Source organism: Natator depressus, chromosome 11 (assembly GCF_965152275.1).
Source record: "Natator depressus isolate rNatDep1 chromosome 11, rNatDep2.hap1, whole genome shotgun sequence".
In the NCBI taxonomy this organism is placed as follows: domain Eukaryota; kingdom Metazoa; phylum Chordata; order Testudines; family Cheloniidae; genus Natator; species Natator depressus.
In genome coordinates, this window is record NC_134244.1 from 76,951,577 (window position 1) to 76,973,831 (window position 22,255).

The 22,255-nt window shown below is 50.0% G+C and overlaps 1 protein-coding gene across 1 annotated transcript in view; it reads right to left on the bottom strand.

The window, feature by feature from the left end:
* The window catches only part of COL6A1 (collagen type VI alpha 1 chain), a 69,386-nt gene that overhangs the window by 14,853 nt on the left and 32,278 nt on the right, over window positions 1–22,255 (bottom strand). The window contains exons 20-25 of the mRNA XM_074968228.1: window positions 17,393–17,455; window positions 7,094–7,156; window positions 6,270–6,332; window positions 3,407–3,457; window positions 3,285–3,320; window positions 2,649–2,711 (exon numbers count right to left, since the gene is read on the bottom strand). Coding sequence (XP_074824329.1) covers window positions 2,649–2,711; window positions 3,285–3,320; window positions 3,407–3,457; window positions 6,270–6,332; window positions 7,094–7,156; window positions 17,393–17,455 — 339 coding nt within the window. The remainder of the gene's footprint in view (window positions 1–2,648; window positions 2,712–3,284; window positions 3,321–3,406; window positions 3,458–6,269; window positions 6,333–7,093; window positions 7,157–17,392; window positions 17,456–22,255) is intronic.

Sequence of the window (22,255 nt, forward strand, 5' to 3'; positions counted from 1 at the left end):
GAAAAGAACGTGCCATTACTGAGGGACGAGACTGCAGTGGCATTGTCAGCTCTGCTGGGTTACCGGGATCGTTCGTGGGACTTCGGGAGCTATGACTGACTTTGGCCCCACACATCACCCACCCTGGTAGCGTTTTATAGAGTACTTTCCACTTTCAGACACGCAGCATTATTATCTCGATTAAATGATATGTGATTTCTGTTGCCAACTAAGAACACACCAAAACAAGGACTTTTGAAAGACCACTGCAAAAGCCCCAAGTCTGGATTGTGTTTTTAAAGCCAATGGCCAAACCATGGCCGGTGGAGCCCATTTCCAAAGAAGGCCAGCATATTACCTACAGGACGCCCTCTCTACTGGCACTGGCGAGCACTCACACGAGTAGGTTTATAGCACGTGGGCGACACAAGTTGTCCCCTGTCAGTTATTATTGTGCTGCTATAAACTGTGGAATAGACTAACACCAACACAGCAAAGTTCAAGTTATACCAACAGGAGCATGAACTAATTAGGGCCAGTGTCTATATCTCCTGGTGCCACAAGTAATCCTTGTGTGAGTAGCCCCAATGAAGACAGTGAGGTAACTTGAATGAGGAAGGGGTGCAGGATTGGCTCCTCAGCTTTCCCCGCATAACCTCTGACTACACTAGATCAACCAAACTGCTGAAGTCAGATTTGCAAAAGCACATTCCCCCAGATCAGTCTGACTGACAGCAGCTGCCCCAATCCTCACCAACGTTTAGCCCAGTGCAATTTGAAATTGATGCATGAGAGATGAGGTTGATAACCAAACTAAACTGTAGCACCGAAGGCCCATGGCAGTAGGATTAAAGCTACTTGATAACTTCCACAGTGAAAAACAAGTCATGAGAGGGCAGATCCATGGGAGACACCAGTCCTGACTGTACAATGTCTCCTAGTAAATCTGGCATGTCCGATGTGGCCAGCAGGCCAGATGGAAGTTTGTGTGTATTTTGAAATGATTTGCACATGTCCTCTGGGCCTTGGAGGGGTGCCTCTTAAACACCTGCATAGAAATAGTGGCCACAGCCAGGGCGAAGGCTCTGCTCTGTCAGCCTGGGCATTTTCTTTCTGGCCAGGCTGCTTTCTGAAGCTTGTCCTTAGAGATGGAAAACAGGCCCCATGGGGGAAAAGCAAATGAATCTGAAGCATGATCTGCTTTCTCTGTCCTGCCCATGGCGGGGAGCGAAGGGACCCTTGGGAGAGGGGCTGCCTGGCTGTTGCTGAGCTCCTGGGCTGAGCACCCTGCCAGCACCAGCCGGGGTTAGTGCTTTCGCCTCCAGTGCTTTCTCATCTCTGGCTCGGGGAAAGCGCCCCTGATTGTGCTGACTGGGCGTGTGGACCTTGTCACAAACCAACTTTCTCACTGGCCTCTGAACCCATAAACACCCTTGCCGTGTCCAGCTTGCTCCTGATGGGCTGAATTTCAGTCTCTGCTGGGGCTGCTGATAGTTAGTCTAGCAGCCCAAGGGATAGCTACCTTCAGCTCCTCACATTGACCCCTGGCTCTCAACCTTTCCAGATGACTGTACCCCTTTCAGGAGTCTGATTTGTCCTGTGTACCACCTGGTTTCATGTCACTTAAAAACTACCAGCTTACAAAATCAGACATAAAAATACGAAAGTGTCACAGCGCGCTATTACTGAACAATTGCCGACTTTCTCATTTTTACCATATAATTATAAAATAAATCGTTGGAATATAAATACTGTACTTACATTTCAGTGTATAGAGTATGTAGAGCAGTATAAACAAGTCATTGCATAAAATCTGAGTTTGTGCCGACTTCGCTAGTGCTTTTCATGTAGCCTGTTGTAAGACTAGGCAAATCTCTAGATGAGCTGATGTACCCCCGGAAGACCTCTGTGTATCCCCTGGGGTACATGTACTCCTGCTTGGGAACCACTGGCGTATTCATGTTGATGGCGCATCAACAAACACAATGGGACACGCAAGAAGCTTATCTCCACCTGATGAACTTTCCTGTGGATGTTCTAGCTAGGACATGGGTAATGGCTTTGCTATGAATGGCTGGGCAGGCAGTGGCTGCAGCTTACGAGGTGTTCGCACTGCTTCATGGTTCTTCACTCACAAGTGCTTGGAAAAGTTCCACTTGCACTGGGGTACCTGAGGACTTAGACCGCACGGCGATGTTCCCAGCCGCTGCCCAGCAGAGAGAGCAGGAGTCCCAAAGTCTGTCAGCTACCTGCTTCTCCCGGGCCACAGGGCCCTCGGGGTATGCTAGCCGAGCCTGTCCTCCATTCAGACTTATGGTCAGGGACTTCGCCATTGGCATCAGCTCCAGAGCCCCTTGTTATCTGTCCTTTGCTCTGGGGCAGCGAACTAAAGAGGAGCGCCGGACACCAGGCTGCATTCACCGTGTTGCTCTTATGGAAAACAAATCGAACAGATCTGGAGCTATGACCTCCCTGCCATCCTCCCCCATAACCCTTTAACAGGGTAGTTACCACCTGGGCAAACTGCACTCCACAGACTGGGGAGCTTTACAGCACTGCAGCAGGCTGCACCAATAATTTAGAACAGGAGCAAGGCCTCTGCATTCCCCCGCCGGGGGGAACGATTCAGCTTTAAAAAGAAAGTGATACCAGCCTCCTTCTGCACTCACATCATCCCCAGGGTCTCCTGCTTCTCCTTCATCGCCCTTGGGACCAGGATAGCCTCTAGTGCCCTGAAAAACGACACCAATAACACTGCGAATTAAAAGCCAGGCATTAGAGTAACAAGCGTCCTCCCTCGCCTATAGCAAGCGTGAAAACAAGCTACCAGAGCAGACATCCCTGAGGAGTCACAGCTGGTCTTTATTTCTTGATGCTGAGTTACAATAAAAGTGTGTCATCGAGACAGAGACCTTCTTTCTTGGCATAAGTTACCATACAGCCCATACGGAGGTAACCTCGTAACACATGCCAGCGATTCCATCAGCTTTTGCAACCCCCCTCCCCAAGTTATTACGAGTTGCCCCAGAAAGGGAAACCCATACAAAGCCTGTCTATAGCTAAAGATGCCCACACAGCACAGGTACGGGGGTAGCAGGGGACATCCCAACCTTTTGGAAACAAGGCCTTCGGGATGAGCAGGGCTGGCCAGCCAGCGCTGGGAAGGCCATTTCAGAGCACGGTCAGCCAACGGGCTCTGGAGCAAAGTGGCCAGTGGTGAACAATGTGAGGGGCCATCACCAGGATGTACTGCTCAGGCAGTTTTGTATTATGTAGCCCTGTAGGAGAGACGGAGGCAGACTTACATTCGCACCAGGGTTTCCTCTGTTGCCTGGATAGCCCTGAGGGGGAAGGGAAGACAGCGCGTTAAATCAGAGGAATAGAAATACTGTTAAATTATTGCGTAAAAATTTTCTGTGTAACTTACTGGGAAGCCCGGGAAACCATCTGTGCCATTTCCTGGAATGCCGTCCGCTCCCTAGTGGGAAGAGCAAAAATAAGTGAGGTGTCAAAGCCAAACCAATTAGTTCACTTATCCGCATGTCCCACTTTCCCTAGCAGGCAGCCATTCCCCCACAGCATGGTGTTCACACATTCTCCTGCTATTCAACAGAGCCCATAACTTCTCACTGGGATGGGACACTCGCAGGTCGGAACCCTACCACATTCCTCTGGGCCTTCCCTAGAGGCACAGTCTTGATGAATAAAGTGAAAGTCCTCAATGATGGGCCAACTATCAATACGTCCTGCTGGTTTCTCCCCTGTACCAATTGTCATTAGGCATATGAATCACAAGCTTTAGTAGCCACTTCTAAGTGGAAGCTCTTAAAGCTTGTCCACAACTACAATGAACCCATTACAATCACCATGTGCACAGCTTGTGCTTTGTAAAAGGGCATGACATGGAAATCAGAGCTTTACTAGACCCTCAAAGTGGTAATGAAATATAAAGATGATATACGGCAAGAGACAGGATCAATATAGAGATAGAAAGAGTTTTTCCAGGTTGCATATCATTAAAGATGCTCTTTATCTTCTTGAGATAGCCACCCAAAAATGCTTAATGTGTCATTAAGATCAGAAAAGTGACTGTGACATGATGGCATCTCCTCGCTGAAAAGATCTGCTCATTTTCCTATCTGCGGTGAGTTTGGACTCCAGTTGGTTCCTATTTGCAATGCAGAGCTGTGAGAAGCCGTGCTGGATTCTCCTGGGGTGCAGCATCTGTAATGGAATTGTTAGCTACGTCTCCCTCTCTTGTTGGTGGGACTGCAACTGTCAAACTCCAGCCTGATTTCACAGTGCTGACGGAAGAAAAGAAAACACCTTTCCACCTATACATTGAGTGTGTGTGATCTGGAGCCACAGAGAATAGGCACGGATGCCCCCAATGCTATTTTTATAGGGCCATTGTTTAGGAGCCACCACAATTCATATTCAGTCAAGTTAAATATAATTTTTCCTGCCTCATCTCTCCTGGGGCAGAAACCTGCCCCCACATTCACACACATACTCAGTGCTATAGCCCCATCCGCAAACGCGGAGGGAGCTGGTCCTTTTTAAAGCTTCTGAGCATAGCAGAGAGGCGGGGCGGGGGCACGGGGCGGGGTTACTGCTCTAACTCCCTCTCCACCTCCAATCGTCATCTGTCTCTTCAGTATCTCAAGCCGCATGAGTGCCTGCTCTTTATTCCTGAAGTAAAAGGGAGAGCGGCAGCGGGGGCCGGCAGGTGGGAAAGGCACAAAGATCTCCTTTTCCTCCACTGGAGTTTCACTGTGATGGGGACATTTCAGAGATCAGGCATAAGGGATCTGGCCATTGGAAAGAGGGTGCAGCCAAGACACTAATACACATGAGTTATATATACACACCCCAATAGATGAACCAGCAGCTTTAACAGAAGACTGATATTTTAGACCTCTGGGTCCTCTACTGAAGTGTGTATTGAAGGCACAACTCTTCCAGCCTGCAGAGCTGGAGGATGTAGTTAAAGGACTCTTTTCAAAGGGCTGGCGAGTGACAGTATGATAGATACATGTATGATACAATTAATCCCACTTCCACCGGAAAATGTGTAGGCCAGACGGGCTGTTTTTTCTCCTCTGGATTGGATGAGTCTTGTTACCGCAATGAACCTCCATTGCAGTGCAGTGACTTGTGCGATAGAAATCCTTTAGGGAACTCCAGCTGAAGGCTGGAAGCTAGTAATGTGCTGTTGCCCACACAATAAGTAACAGGCATGCTGGTTTCAGTTCTATGTACACCAGAGAAGTGGGACGGGAAAAGTTCAGAAGAGAAGCGATCAGAGAAGCAAGGAGAGTTTTGTGGCTGAGCTACTGACAGGAAAAGCTGCCTGTCTCTGGGACCAGAGGCTGAGCTTGTAATGGCTCATTTCTTCTCTATAGAAACTAAACCCACAGAAGCAAACCCAAACGATAACACGGGTTTATAGCATTCCACTGACACAATATTCTGAACTTCTCTGTGGAGAGCAACGGATTCCGCTCCAACCATTCGCAGGACAAAGAATGAATTCACAATACAAAATGAATATGAAGCAGCGGGGGCGGGGGATGAAAACACAAATCAGGCAAGAATGGGAGACCCATGTGGAGATCCTCAGCTGGCGGGAATCAGTGTAACACACTGACATGGATGGAGCACACCAGCTGGGGAGCCTGTCCAGTATGCTAAGTGCGTTTGGTACCAAGGGACACAAGTTGCAGAGTGTGACTTGAGAGTAATGGGTTCCAGGCTGGTCTCTGTCGGGGCCTGAATGTATTTGAAGAACAAAGTAAACCCAAGTGTGTACACTGGCCTGCTAGAGTCTCTCTGCCCACCCCGCTGGCAGATGTTATGCTTGGATCCCTCTCCCCCAGCATCCTGACATACCATGCAGCACAGCTGGAGGCCAGACTCAAGAATGGGCTTCACCTGCCGGCTGAGTCTACCATTCTGCAGCTCTACTCCATGGGCCAGATCCCCAGCGGGTGTAACTCAGACGTAGCACCATTGGCATGAATAGGCCAGATCCCCAGCGGGTGTAACTCAGCATATCTCCAGCTAAGTCAATGGAACGATGCTGATTTTCACCAGCTGAAGATCAGCCCTGTTTATGTGCATCGTGCGTGGAACCACAGGGGAGTATCCAGTGGGGACTCCTGCACAGCACTCAGCAGTCCCGCTGGGGAAGCCAAGGAGGGGGCGGGGGGGGGCGGTTCCTCTTGCTGAGCAAGACCAGTTGTAAGCCACTTTTCATATGTCATATTCCACTGCGAAATACCACTCACCCTTTCACCCATCACGCCAGGGTCTCCAGGCAATCCGGTGGGTCCAGGGGGTCCTTTGAGGCCCTGAAGGGAGAGGGCGAAATGGTCAAGCGTATTGTAAAGGACATGAATGCACAGCAAATGATCCTTTCAAAGGCAAACCAGCTGCTTTCATTTTCCTGTGACATTTTGATCCCTCACTTCCTACCTTAGAAGAACCCTGATGCGCTGAAGGATACAAACGGGAACATTGCAATATTCCAAGTGGAGTTGTTTATTTGTGGACAGCACATGGCGTAAACTGTGCACCTTTGCCATTGTTTCAGTTCCCCCTTTTCCTCAGGGCAGTGGCGCAGGCCTGTCAGATGATCCATTCCGGAGTAGGACCAGACAAAGCCCACAAGGTGCACTGTAGAAACGATCCAACCCGGGCTTGTCAGGTTAGACTAGTGTTCTAAGAGGGCCCCTCCTCTACATTCTGTAATGTTCTTATTGCAGAAATCAAAGATTGTAGACAGGCTGCTGTTCATAAGAATCACCTACTGAGTAGCTATACTGTCTACCAGCTCTGCTCAGAAAACTGACCCTAGAGATCTGTGGGTCCACACTGAAGAAGAAGCATTTAAAATGCTACCATCCCATCATGGACGTGAATTACTGTGTGTCTTGGAAAACCAGCTTCTCTGTTCCTGTTTATAAGGGCTCCACGTGGTTTTCCAAGATCCATAAGGCTAGGCACCCTGTCCATTGGGAGGCAGAAGAGAGAGCCTTTTTTGATCACCGCTCTCTGGTTTATCTATCACACAGCCATGCCTTCCTTCAAGACAATGATAAAGAACACTAACCTCAGGTCCCAAGGGTCCTTCGTCTCCTCTGTACCCTTTGGGTCCAATCGGACCAACCTCCCCCTGTGAAAGTAAAAAGAGAACTGAAGGTTTAATTTCTTCCCTGTCTCGCTGGTTACGCTCCTCTGGAGGAACGCATAGCCGTCTCCCACGCATTGTGTGCCTGGCTTGTGCAGAAATGTGATTCCCCCATCCTGCTACGGGGCTGGACCCTGGTCACCACATCACAAACCTCACCTTGGATTCTGAGCATCCAGCAAGACAGCAATGCTGAGTACTGCACAGTCACAGATGCGGTGGCTGGCAGCCCAGATTCTGCCAGGTGACTCATTCCCAAACTTCACCCTTGCAGGCCTCACGGTGCTTCAATTCACGTCCAAATTTAGCTCACCAGGGTGGGGAAATATTTCTTCATTTCATGACCCACAGGGTGAGGGCTGGTGCCTGATGAACCCATTACACATTGATGGGTCATGCCCAGCTGAGTCACAGTTTACAGTGAGGTTTCCATTTATAAATACAGGCGGTCAGACTGGATGACCACAATGGTCCCTTCAGGTCTTGGGAGCTCTGAATCTAGCAATCTATAACACATACTACTCCTGTCAGGAACAAGCTTATATCACTATTTATACATGGAACCTTAATATACACTGTGGTCTCTAATTCCTTTCTGCTGGCAGCAAAAGCCATTCTTCCATGCAGGCTTTGGTAATGTACATAATACACATTATTATGTGTTGTGTCTCTTAGACTCACAGATCTTAAGGTCAGAAGGGACCATTACAATCATCTAGTTTGACCTCCGGCACATCACAGGCCAAAGAACCTCACTCACCCACTCCTGTAACCCAGACCCCGAACCTCTGGCGGAGTTACTGAAGTCCTCAAATCATGACTTAAGGTCTTTAAGTTGCAGAGAATTCACCATTTATACTTGTTTAAACCTACAAGTGACCCCATGCTGCAGGGGAAGGTGAACCCCACACCCTACCGGGTCTCTGTCAATCTGACCTGGGGGGAAATTCCTTCCCAACCCCAAATATGGCCATCAATTAGACCCTGAGCATGTGGGCAAGACCCACCAGCCAGACACTTGGGAACGAATTCTCTGTAGTAACTCAGAGTGTCCCATCACCGACCACTGGAGATATTTGCTACTAGCAGTCGCAGATCAGCTACATGCCACTGTAGACAGTCTCATCATACCGTCCCCTATGTCTGCTTATCAAGTCCAGTCTTTTTTTTGCCCCCACTGTCAGGTTTTTTGCCCCCACTTCTCCCCTTTGGAGGCTGTTTCACAGCTTCACTCCTCTGATGATTAGAAACCTTCACCTAATTTCAAGCCTAAATTGTTGATGGCCAGTTTATAGCCATTTGCTTTTGCCCGGCTGCACAAGCCTGTCCTTTCCTCTCTGCAGATGGGCAGCCACATCCTTGCCCAGCAACCTGCAGCAGCTTGCATCACCGGGCACTGCCGCAGCCAAGAGCTTTGTTGCAGCAGACCAGTGCTGCCCCAAGGACGCAGTAAGGTAAAAGCCGGGATGAGGAATTGAGTCTTTCGTTTCTAGATCTGTAGATAATATGTTGTGATCACAGCTTTGTTCCCATCTCACTGCTAGGAGAGTCGCCTTTCAAAGGCCTACATTGCCAATTGATCTCACCGTTATGTCCCATTCTAGGGAGCGTGATGAATGCAGCATCCCACGTGAATCCTTTAACCATCAAGCTATAAGCTATTCTGTGAGGTGGGCTTGTCAGTCTCCCCTACTGGAACTGTTCCACTTTATATTCTCCATAGCCAGGTGGCCTGATGGGGAGCCCAGGAGTTCCACGGCTCAGGGCTTTCCATGCACCCAGAACCCCACCAGCCTGTCAGGTTAGGTGACAGGAACCTGGAAGGCCTGCAGCCATTGGCTTGTGGCTTGTCAGCAGCCCAGGCTCTAGATACCATCTGGCCCTGGTGACTTATTACTGTTTGGTTTATCAATTTGTTCTAAAACCTCCGCTAATGACACCTCAATCTGGGACAGTTCCTCAGATTTGCCACCTAAAGAGAATAGCTCAGGTGTGGGAATCTCCCTCACATCCCCTGCACTGAAGACTGATACAAATGTAACCCACCCCGTATCCTGTTCCCTGGCCCGCTCTGAGGTTGTTCAAGCTGGGATAAGTCTGCGCTGGGGCTTATTACACAACACTGGGATATTGGGCCTGAGGCTCCTCCGTGTGCCCTGCGTTGTGTGTCAGTGTGTGTCACCTCAGACCAGACCCGCTCAGACAAACCATCAGCAACAAGGCGTTATTCTGTAAGGAAACCGAACAGGATTCCAGTCCAGCAGCCTCCTGCCAGCTTGCCTGACTCGGGCTCCCAGCTGAAAAGTCCTACTGGGAGGGCAGAGGGTGCATCTTGGCAGGAGCCAGGACGTTCTCCCAACGTGCCACAGTTTGTCGTCTGCAACTTGCTGCTCCCACTGCTGCTGCTGCAGCATGCTGGACTTGGGATACACCAAGAATTCATTTAGTTTCTTCGCAACGGCCTTATCTTCCTGGAGTGCTGCTTGAGCACCTCTATCGTCCAGCAGCACCACTGATTGTTTGGCCGGCTTCCTGCTTCTCATGTACTTACAGTTTTTCAAAAAATTTTTTGATTTTTGAGTCTTTTGCTAGTTGCTCTTCAACTTCTTTGTTGGCCTGCCTAATTGTACTTTTACAAAAAGAAAAGGAGGACTTGTGGCACCTTAGAGACTAACAAATTTATTTGAGCATAAGCTTTTGTGAACTACAGCCCACTTCATTCTCTGATCACTCAGTGACAGACTTAAAGGTGGCAATTTTGCAACAGAGAAGCTTCAAAACAGACTCCAACGAGAAGCTGCTGAACTTGAATTAATATGCAAACTAGATACCATTAACTTGGGTTTGAACAGAGACTGGGAGTGGCTGGGTCATTACACATATTGAATCTATTTCCCCGTGTTAAGTATCCTCACACCTTCGTGTCAACTGTCTGAAATGGGCCATCTTGATTATCACTTCAAAAGGTTTTTTTTCCCCTGCTGATAATAGCTCCTCTTAATTAATTAGCCTCTTACAGTTGGTATGGGTTCTTCCACCTTTTCATGTTCTCTGTATGTATAAATATCTTCTTACTATATGTTCCATTCTATGCATCTGATGAAGTGGGCTGTAGCCCATGAAAGCTTATGCTCAAATGAATTTGTTAGTCTCTAAGGTGCCACAAGTCCTCCTGTTCTTTTTGCTGATACAGACTAACACGGCTGCTACTCTGAAACCCGTACTTTTACAGTTGACTTGCCAAAGTTTATGCTCCTTTCTATTTTCCTCAGAACAATTTGAATTCCAATTTTTAAAGGATGCCTTTTTGCCTCTAACCACCTCTTCTACTCTGTTGTTTAGTCATGGTGGCATTTTTTTTGGTCCTCTTACCTTTTTTTAAATTTGGGGTGCACATTTAATTTGAGCTTTTATTATGGTGTTTTTAAAAAGTTTCCATGCAGCTTGCAGGCATTTCACTCTTGTGACTGGTCCTTTTCATTTCACGAGCTTCCTCATTTCTGTGTAGTTCCCCTTTTTGAAGTTAAATGCCACTGTGGTGGGTTTCTTTGGTAGCCTCCCATCCGCTCAAGGATGTTAAATTTACTTACATTATGGTCGCTGTTACTGAGTGATTCAGCTATATTCACCTCTTGGACCAGATCCTGTGCTCCACTTAGGACTAGATCAAGAATTGCCTCTCCCCTTGTGGCTTCCAGGACTTGCTGCTCCAAGAAGTTGTCATTAATAGTGTATAGAAATTTTATCTCTGCATCCTGTCCTGAGTTGAAATGGGGTTAGTTGAAAACCCCCCGAGGGACCAGTCTGTGATGCAATCACTCCTGGATACCACCAATTATCTGAGGCATGTCTTACTAAGACCTTCTCTTCCACATGAAAATAACGCAGTTGCGTATGACTATTTGTGGCCACTTGATCACAAAGTTCCTTACAAATGTCCCTACTGATATCGGGCTTTAGCACGTCCTGACGAGACCTTAAAGGATGTCTCCTGAGCAACATGGCTGGTGTCTGATTTGTGGTAGTATGGACTGCATTCCTAACATAGTAGCAAAGTTAAATCCTCTAATCAAACTGTCACACAATGGATAGGAATAGTGTTGGTCCATACAGGGCACCAACTCTTTGAATAAGGACAAGAAGTTCATATTCCCTGAAATGGCCCTTACCCACAATAATGCAGCTTTGCCTATAAAATCAGTTCCGATATATCTGAATAAATCTTTCTGCTAGTTCACTTGTGGAAGGATGGAACACAGCTGATATGACATGTTTGATAGCCTTTCTTTTGACAAATAGTTGGGTCTCTTCAGATGTGAATTGGGTCCCATTGTCAGTTACAATCTGTTCCGGAACTCCCTTCCGAGAAACGCGAATCTGCATGCTCTCGGCATCTGCGCTGAACTAGTTGAATTCATACAGAATGCTTCAATCCATTTAGAAGGAACATCTACTGCAATCATGTACATCTGTCCCATAGATGGCCTGGAGTAATTCGCATTGTACTGTGTCATTTGTTCAATTTGTGCCCTATAGAACATATTGACTGTCTCTGGTTCCATTCAGTATCCTTACCTGCCTCTTCCATGGGCCACCATGACAAGCACTCTGCATTCCCATGGTGGTTCATAGAATCATAGAATATCAGGGTTGGAAGGGACCTCAGGAGGTCATCTAGTCCAGCCCCCTGCTCAAAGCAGGACCAATCCCCAACTAAATCATTGGCACTTTTGAACTCAATACTGTAACAGCAAGCACCCAAGAATATCATCCCATTGCTGGGACTGCTCTTTGGGTTAAAAGGTGAAGATCTGTAACTAGAGTAATTGTTTCCAGATGGAGAGTGGTGAAACTTTAACTCCTCAGACTAAGCTCAGAGCTTCTCCATCAATTTGACCATAGGTACGTTCTGCTGAGGTAAACAAAGGCAATTGGTCTTTCAATGTGATCTTCCACCACAGGACATTACTGCTCCTATGCCACATGGGGAAGGATCACAAGCAAAGCTACACGTTAGCTGGTAAGGGCATCCGAAGCCTGGGCAATGCTGTATGGACAATCTTCATCTCTGTCCCTTGTGTGACAGGCGGTTTGGAGGCTGTAACTCTGTCATTTGTCAGACAAGAACCTGTGGAAATGACAGACCATTCCTAGAAAGGAACGTCATTGTGACACATTCAGAGGCTTCAGCTTTCTAATGTGATCTCTTTCTCAATGGCTTGGCCTCAAAACACACTTGAATTCACATTTCTCCTTGTTTGCTCTAAGTCCTCGTTCAGCCAGCCTCACGAGGAACCTTGAAATCACCACAGATATGGGCAGCGCCAGTCTTTCCATCACTGCCATGACGGCGGCGCTCCTCTCCTTCAGGTCACCTTGGATATAATTCCAGTATCCTGTAAGTCCTGCAGTTCAGTCTCTGCCTCTGGCCATATCGCAAAAGGCACTGGTCGAGCTTTGCAAAATGCAGAAACTACCTCCTCCTAATGCTCAGTTTTTGCTTTCATATGTTTTGAGGTTTTGATACCATCCTGAAAGACATCAGCTGCTTGTCCGAAAGCTCTGCTCATTTTAGTCTGGGCCTGGAGTTTTGTTTTGTTTTAAACCTCCAGACATGTTAGGTTTTGCCAGTCCACCTGAATCTCTCCCAGCCATTCTTTACCATGTAGCGCAAGACTTCCTTGTTTCCCAACATAGAGGTCTGCAAGGCGTTGTTTCCAGTCATGTGTTCCCTTCACTGTAATAATGCCCAGGGATTTCCCCTGTGTGATTTTAGTAGCACTGAGGTTTTCTGCAACTTCGCCCTATTAAGTGGTCTCTGATACTCCTGCTGTGAAATTAGAAAGAGCAGACACTGTAGCTAGCTCCATGGTACGTTTTACTCCTCCCACTTGAAGGGGAATCCAAATAACATTTCATTTGTTGTCTTCTCAATTTAACAGCTGTAGAGGTAGGCTCCATGCTGTCATCTGGTATCCCATCTTCATCTCTGATTGTTGGGTCTTTTGCTCTTTGCATGAAAAAAATAACATGAAGAAACCACAGGGGTACAGCTGGGTCCCAAATAACCGTATTTACTGAATAGACCCAAACACGCAAGGCCTAGCTATGTACACGTGGCTGCTCTGGCTGGGTTCCGATGACTTGTAAAACATAGAACACAGTGAGTACCACTAGAAGGCTCACTGACTATTTAAAGGGATGCTACCTTATTCCTATCTACTACAATAAACCTGAAAACAAGGAAAGCTGGGAAGATGGCGATAGTGCAGACAGAAAACTGCCCTGTTTTATGGTGCCTGGAATCCTGACAAATATACTCTTGGCTTGTGCTGTCCATGCCATTTCTACAGACTTGGTACCGTGCCTGGAGTGCATTTAGGGTTCTGTATGCAGCAGATCTCAGCAATTCCCATCCACCTACTCTGTGTGTGTGTGTGTGTGTGTGTGTGTACACTGTAACATGGGGGTGACACACACACATGCACACGCACAGAAGGTAACACCAGGGCTTCCAAAGAGATAAAAGAAAGAATACACTGACCTCTAGATTCTCTCGCAGACATAAAGAAAGTGAAAGGGACTCAAGGGTTAGCAGGAGCCCTACATTTAGCCAAGAGAAACACATTCAAAGAGCCAGAACTCGCAGATAACAAGCCTTGAAAAATACTGTTTGCCAAGCTCCTTCCCTTCCCAATGCCAATTATATATTTATTTTCTATTTGGCTGAGCAAAAGCATTTCCCCCTAGCTTATGGAAAAAACATCTCAGAGCGCAACCGCTTTTGAAATCTTACTGGAACCCTGTATCTATTTTAGCTAGACCTGACCAAGATACTCAGCAAGTCTCCTGTCTGGGAAGAACTCAGATCCGAGGTTAGAACATATCCTGCTCTTCCGACAGGCGACTGATTGGACCACCATATCTTCCACGGAAGGAGGGAGACTGTGTCTTCCACATATTGCAGCACAGAGACAGGCCCACTGCCTGGGATTCTTACTAAACAGTGGCGGATGGATTTACTGGGGGCAGAATATACTCGTCCTGAACAGATTCCCAGCAATGAACCTACCCTAAAATCTTGGTCTCAAGGTTTGCATTGAGGCTCAGACAAATGCCTGTGTTCGTAGTTCAAATCTGGAACAGGCCTCAACCACAAATGAAGCATCTTAGTGGCCAATGGATATAGCTTGTCCACATTCCAAGACAGTGACAGTCTGGCATGTTCGGAATAAGCATGTGTCTGTCGTCTCTGGCCCTTTCTTGACAGGTATCCAGCACATACACAGTCTGTCTCCTCCCCACCATTCTGAATATATATTTTAAAAGAACAAAATGGTACGAGGGCCTGAAGTGCTTCTAAGTCACAAGTCAAAACCTACAACGTGCGTCTCTCCTTCCCAATGGTTACCATCCCTCTCATGTCCAGCGGAGAGCCAGCCCTCCCCTTCTGACCGGGAGAACAGGCCCGTGCGGTGCACTGGCTCTCAGATCCCTGCTGCCGCTTCTCTCCTTCCCCCAGATGCTAAAGAACAGCCACTGCAGGCTGCTGGCTTCCCCTGCCCATATCTGCGGTCCCAGGCCCCATTTTGCAGCTTTGCTCGCAGGAGCTGGCTGCTCAGACATGGCCGAGCGAGGGCTGGCTCATGTTGCAGATTTGGGGAAACTGGGCCAATTCTTCCTGCTTTATTTCAAAAAGGTAAAATGAGGGCAGGGGAAGGGGCAAAGCCCAGCTGGGCCAGGTCTCCTGCTGCAGAGTGGCTGGAGATGGGGGAGGTACGGGCAAGCACTTCGGAGCCCTTTGAAATGGCTGCTCTTGGCAAAAGCCTTTGCAAAGAGTCTCAGCCAGCACAGGGGAAATGCCATAAATACTCATAAAAATGAATTGCTTTTCTACAACCAAACTCCCTCCCAGACCCAAACCCTTTCCAGACGAGCGACAGCGCAGAGCTGTATAATGTAGAGCCGTCAGCGGGCCAGACTCTGCTGCCTTCGGAGAGTTAAATGCTTTGGCTGCAGCAGGAGCTTGGCTCAGTTAAGGATGTCAGGATCTGGCCCAGCGGCATCCCACTACTAACTGGATTCAGTGCCCAGTGTCAGCACAAAATGTCCCCCTCCCTGGGCTGACTCAAGCTGTGGCTGGCACCAAGTTACAGACCAGCTCTGATGCCAGCAGCTGCGCTTCGTCTTTCCATGCAGCTGCCTTTAATTAAACTCTGTGCTGGGGGGGAGGGGGAAGAGATGGGGCACATCAATTAAACTCTGTGCTGCGGGGGCACTCTGCAGTGCCTCGGGGGGGATCTCAGAGCTCCGTGCATAGGCTCTGGGGGAGGCGAGGAGGCTAGTGTGGAAGCAGCCGTGCTCCCTGTCCGCACAGACCTACCTCCTGAAGACACGCCCCACACCAGAACGCAGGGGCAGGGTTAGCCCCACAAAGCCGGATTCCCTGGGGCCCCTTTGCCCGAATGATGCTGGCACAACAGAGCCACCAAGCTCCCTGGGGAGTGCCCCAGAGGTTCTTACCCACCGGGGACTGGGTTGATGCAATAGGCCACTGGGGCCATGGCAACCAGGGCACAATTTAGGGCAGACCTGGCCTGCACCAGTTACCTGGCCCTTAGCAGCCCTGGATTCGGGTGCTGCCTTATCTCTGTCCCTGCCGTGGCGGTGAATCAACTGTATGTAGGACTCGTATTCCAGCCACTTGGGAATTTCTGTAACATCGCCTAGCTGTGTCTTGGGTCCAGCTGACAGTTAGCCTCCCCCCTAACTTGGGCAGAGGAGGGCATGTCCTCTGGCCCCATCGCTCAGAGCTGAAGCCCTGGTGAGCTATTGTTCTAGTGGCTGTTTGCCATTTGGCCCGGGGGCCCGCGTGTATCGGCAGCTCAGCTCGGTGTTACGGGCTCGGGGCGATTAAAGCTTGGGGAGAAGAGCTTGGACAAGGAGCTGGAGGTAGGTCCCTGCTAAGCGCTCCCCACTCTGGAGCAGCGAAGCAGGGGAGCAGCGCTTCCCGCCGGGCTCGGGGCACTCCGCTGTGAGCGGGGCTCCCGGGGCACGGCTGGGGCAGCACACAGCACAAGTCTTCCCGCGGGAAAGCAGCAACGGGTGGGGGCAAAGGGCTCTTTCAGTGTTCAGTGGATTGAAGCAGAGAGGCTCAGGACTCACGAAGGGCAGGGATCAGTGTGCGTGGTGACAAAGATAAACAGCTGCCTTAATCCTCCCGTTGGAGTTTGCGAACTAGGGCTGAACATGGCAGGGCAAGTGCAGTGGGGCCTAGGTGCGTTTCCACAAGCCCTGCCCCGGGGCCTCCTCCTTGCCTGTCCCCCCCACCCCTCAGCTATGAGGCAGCAAGTGCAGGATGGAGGCTGATGCCCTGGGGGGACATGAAACGCAGGGTGGGGAGATCAGCATGGGGGTGCCCTCCTTGCCGACGATTTGGGGGATGTTTGGGCCCCTGGGAGCCAGCTAGCACAGAGCGATAAGAGCTCCGAAGGGGAGGGGAAGCAGCATTCGGCTAGCAGCACAGCACCTCACTCATATTCAGCGCCCACCCACCTGCCGTGGAGACGGCCAGGGCTGCTCCCTGCTGGGGGAGGAGGAGTCTCCGTGGAAATGTCCCCGTTCCTATAGCAAGCTGCTCTGGGCCCTGCAGCCTCCCCTTCTCTCACGACCCTGGCGCACACAGCTTTGGTGATGGGAGGAGCAGAATTACTGGAAGAGCACTCTGGAAAGCCAGGGCTGCCCCAGAAAGGAGACCTCCATCCGTGCATGCTTTAGAACAGACCATATCAAGATGAGGGGCTCTAGATGACAATGCAGGGGCCAAATCATGCCCCAACTCCCCGCAGTAGCCCACTGACTCAGGTGACTAAGAAGACCTAGGTCTCGCCCTAAGGCTTAGCATTCCTTCACTGCTGCTGTTCAGATCTGTAGGTTTCCAAATCTGCCGGACTGACTTTCTGGCACCTGTTTCCACTAGAAGGAGGAAACGACGTGGAATTTTCTCAGTCCCAAACAGCCAGCCAAATCTCCATTTTCTAGGCTTGCCCAGGTCCTGGACTCTGGCATGCACTCCTCCCACTGCCTCTCTTCTTGGGGGCATGTGTCCAGGCTGGGAAGGAAAGGCTGGGTGCACCCCATCTCTAGCCACATCCTTGTCTGATTTTAACACGCTCCCCATTTCCCCCCTGCCCCAGGCGGAAGGATCAGCCATGTTCTTACTGGGTCTCCAGGCACTCCGAGCGGTCCTTCCCGTCCTTGGTCACCCTGTGGGCCAGGCTCACCCTGAAAAGGCAGAAAAAATATATAACTCAAGGAGTCACTTTGGAAGCCAAAAGTCCTGCAGGTACTGGGCAGCACAGAGACAGAGAGAGCAAAGCGGCATGGGTGGGCAGAAAATGGAGTATTTCAGAAAGTAGACCTTTATCCACACACAAAGCACCTTGGATCGTTAGCCCTCTAGCGAGATGGGTCCAAGTCACAAAGATCAGGTGGGAAATTAGCTAGTGCTCCAGGGAGTTTGCATGCAGGGTTGAGCATCAGCAAATGGGGTTCATCTGGGACGATCAGAATGGATTGAGAGCCAAGCTCGCCCAGTACAGGGATGTTTGTATCTAGGGTTTTGATTTGGGCCCATCTCTGCCTTAACGCCTCCCATGAAGTTTCATTTATCATTGTCAATGAGTATGGCAACGGCACCCCTTGTCCCCAGTCAGGATCAGGCCCCCCTGAGCTAGGGGTTGCATAAGTCCCTTCCTCAATGATCTTATAGTCAAGCCAAGATATCTGCCCAACCTCTCTCCCCACTGTTTGGTGGGTTCCCTGCATTGCGCACGGACAAGATACTTTTATCACTGCACGTACACAGAGAGCGGAGCTGGGGTCCTTGTTTCCCAACTGGGCCCTAACCTCAGCTCTGCTTTGGAAAGAGGTGTGCCATTGACCTGCGTATCTCCCACAGTGCACAGGGCTTCCCAGCCCCGCCCATTCTGGGCTATTGCCAGGTGCTTAGGGACTTTGTGCTCAGAAAAGGGGGGGGCAGGAATTGGCCCTGTTGAAATATTGAGCAGCGAGTGGGAGCAGAGAACCTGGAAATGTATCTGCTAACTGGCCTGGCTTGGTGAAAAGGAATTCCAGGGAGCAAAGGCCAGGAACAATCCCTGTGGAGGATGCTGGGATGGGGGGGTGCCTGCAATGCCAAGGGGATGGCCATGAAATGGCTCGTCACCTCCTGCTTTTAAAGGGTCAGGATCTCCACATTTCTCCCTTAACATCCCCTTCCTCACACCTATTGGCTGTACAGACTGCCAGGGCTCGCTGAGAGCCGGGAAGAGAGATGGGGCTGAGAGGTGGTGACTGGACACAGGAAGCAGGGATTCTCCTGGGAACTTGGTACTGTTAAACTTTCAGAGCTTTTCCTACAGCTGAAACGGATGATGTGCTGGAGCTGGATGTCTCTCTGTCCTGCTTTGGAGAGCCCCGCTCAGCGTAGCTGCAAATGGAAACTCATGGGCAGATGTGCGTTTAGCATTGAAACCTTGAGCCCAGGATTGCTTCTTTCAAAGCACTCTGTGGTAGGGGCCAGTGTCAGGGAGTCCCAGACTGCCCAGTTAGTGAGGAAACCTTACACTGTGGCTCTGCAAGTCAGACCCCACCATGACTAACCACAGTGCAGGGCATTGCATAAAGGAGAACACTATGGAGAAAGCCCAGAAACTGGGCCATCCCTGTGCGCTGACTGGCCGTCCCTGAATCTCAGGATATATGCCACACCAAGAAAGGAGACTGGCAGGAGTTGCAACATGTAGCTCTGAACAGTCAGGAAATGCCTCATTCCCCAGGTTTCACTGTGAATTCAGAGCCACGTAGGCGAATAGCCAGTTCTCTGCAATGCTAAGCTAGCTCCTCTCCCACGCACAGCACATTGTCCCTTAGCTGTGTGCTTATGAGCCCGGCAGCAACAGCCACTGTGCATACTCGCCTCCGCCCTGAGATCTGCCGGCCCCACCATCAGGCCCACTTGATGGGAATCTCGACTCTTCCACTTCTCCTTCCATGCTTCCATAGCCTGCTTTGAGCCCTGCATTCCCTCAGCCTGGCAGTGCCGCACTAAGCATTGGCACATGGTAAAAACTAGCGGATAAATCTTCCATCACTTTTATACTTTACTTACAACCTTTCCTAATGGCTAAGGGTCGGGGGGGCCTATAAAATGAAGAGCAACAAAGCCGTTGTTTGCTAGCTAGACACTTCCATAGGGCGTAAAGCAGTAAATATAAACTGTAACAGTATGAAGGTCCTGAATACTGATGGAGACGTTTCTGGCAATGCGCTCATCCCTCGAGCCAGAACGGAGCCTTGGAAATTCGCCTCTGCCTCTTTCTGGACAGTTTCATTCCAAAGCACTATTGTGGCTTCATTCTAATGAACATCTGCCTTGCAAACAACAGAGAGTGGGGCTGCTGTTCCCAGGACACAATATGTAAACAGGAAATTACAGTTCTGGCATTTTCCAACAACAAGCCGGACTAGAGAACCCCACGGAGTTTCCTTTGTGCTGTTCTGTACACGCCCCACCCTGCATGTCTATAACGCCAGGTAGATCTCTGCCACGCTCACGGCTTCTGGTGCCAATACTCATTGCAGCAGGGTGCATACCAGTTTGCATTCTCTTGCTGTCAGCCAGCCTCCGTAACTAGATAACAGAGGTGTGATATGAGAAATAAGTTACCATGTCTAACTGGTGGAGATGATAAGAGCTGTGTAAATCTTTCCTAGCTCACCCCAGAGGGCAGGAAGAACTGGATCTTTAAGTCTCTTGGGAAAGCCCAGCACTCGACCTATTCATGGAAGGCATCATGGCATCTGGCCAGGCACAGCAGCCTGGCACAGTTCCACGTGACATTCTCATCAGCAAACTAGGGAAATGTCACCAGATACATTTACTGCACGGTGGGTGCACGACTGCTTGAGAGCAGTTATTGATGGTTTGCTGTCAAAGTGGGAGGTTGTTTCGAGTGGGGTCCCACAGGGGTCAGTCCTGGGTCCAGTACTGTTCATCATTTGTTATTAATTATTTTGATAATGGAGATGAGAGTATGCTTATCAAATGTGCAGGTGACACCACCCTGGGAGGGGTTGCAAGCACTTTGGAGGACAGGAGCAGAATTCAAGACGACCCTGACAAATTGGAGAATTGGTCTGACATCAACAAGATGACATTCAATAAAGACAAGTGCAAAGCACTTCACTTAGTAGGGAAAAATCAAATGCACAACTACAAAAGGGGGACTAACCGGCCAGGTGTTCGTACCGCTGAACGGTATCTAGGGGGTAGATGAACATGAGTTAATGCCATGCCGTTATGAAAAAGGCTAAGCTCTGGGGTAGAGTAACAGGAGAGTGGTATGAGGACACGGGAGGTGACTGTCCCACTCTCTGTGCTGGTGAGGCCTCAGCTGGAGTGATGTGTCCAGATCTGTGTGCCATGCTTTAGGCAAGTTTTTAATCTTCCGGTGTGTTAAGGGCTGTTATAAAGAGGATGGTGAACAATGGTTCTCAGTGTCCATTTAAGGCAGGACAGGAAGTAATGTGCTTGTCCTGCAGCAAGGGCGGTTTAGGTTAGACACTAGGAGACACTTTCTAAGTGCCGGGGCAGCTAAGCTCTGGGCCAGGCTTCCCAGGGAGGCGGTGGCATGCCCATCACGGGAGGCTGATGTGGGATGCCCATCACTGAAGAACAGGCTGCAGAAACAGCTCTCAAAAATGGTCTAGGTTGCCTTGGTCCTGTTCTCTCAAGGTTTCTTCCAGCCCTGCCTTGCTACGATTCTATGGCAAGTGCCCAGGCCCTAAGGATAAGCAGGAAATCCCAGCCCTGACCCCATGGACACAGACCGCTCATGCACCAGCCGTCGCCCCCCACAGGCAAGGCCCCCTCTCCATGTGGTAGCAGGACTGGCTTGTTGGGATACCTTTGGCTCTCTCATCAGGTGGCTTCCACCTCTGAGTGCAGAGTTGATGCAGAAATGAGTGACACTGGCCTAAGGAGCCTGCTGCTTATGGCAGCTACCCCATAACTCCTCTATTCCCCCTCTAGCTGGGCCACCTTCCCAAATGGGGCACATTCAGAATCACATGGAGTCTCCCAGAGGGGCTTGGAGAGATTCCACATTGGGGCACACATGGCCTTTAGCAGCCTTTGCCCCACTCCTCCATCCACTGTCCATCCAGCCCCACTGTCACATCCTCAGGACACACGTGCTGTCCTCCCTGCCGTATGGCAGAGGGAAAGAGATGGGCCTAAGATGCTGGCAAATCCGCTCAGGTTTTGGGAGATCCTCCTGGCTGTGATGCTCTGCCAGTCAGAACCACGCGCAATGGCTGCCCAGCCCATCGGGAGTTGCTCAGCTCTTTGCTGCATGGATAGACAATCCCCATGCCCAGTTTAGCAAACGGCACCATACTGATCAGATGCAGCAGCTTAACATTGGAATTCTTGGCTCTCCCTGTGGCTTTGTGGGGCTGATCCTACGCTTGCTGAGTACTTCCTACTGCTGCAAAGCAGAGGGCCAAGGGGTGCGCAGCAGCGCTGGCCGATGACATGGGAGAGGAAGGGGTCGACAGAAGACCCAGACCAGGAGAAGCACAGAGAGCCATGGGTGATGGACGGGGCCTTTGGGAAGTGACTCACTTGGTGACTTCAGCTGTTGAAAGTGGATTGTTGTTTAGAGCCTAGGTTTGGGGCAGCAGAAGGAGCCGGGGTATCAGGAATAAGGGCAAAACAAAGGAGATTGATTGAAAGACCCCCCCTCCTCCCCACCTAACTAACACCACACTAGCAATCCACCGCACACAGCAGGCGGTCAGTTTGCTGGTGCAGACCCTGCTCCCCCGTGCGCACGTGGAGATGGGAAGCTTCAGCAGGTTACTTTGCACTGGGTTTTAAAGGGGCTCAGCCACGTGGGCAAAGTGAGTGGGTGCTAGTTCCACCGAAGGCAGGTCTGACTCTGCGCACCGTGTGGGTCGGCGCTTCACAGGGGGTTTCATGGGGCCTTTCTTACAGCGTGTGCGGGGAGCACGGCCCAG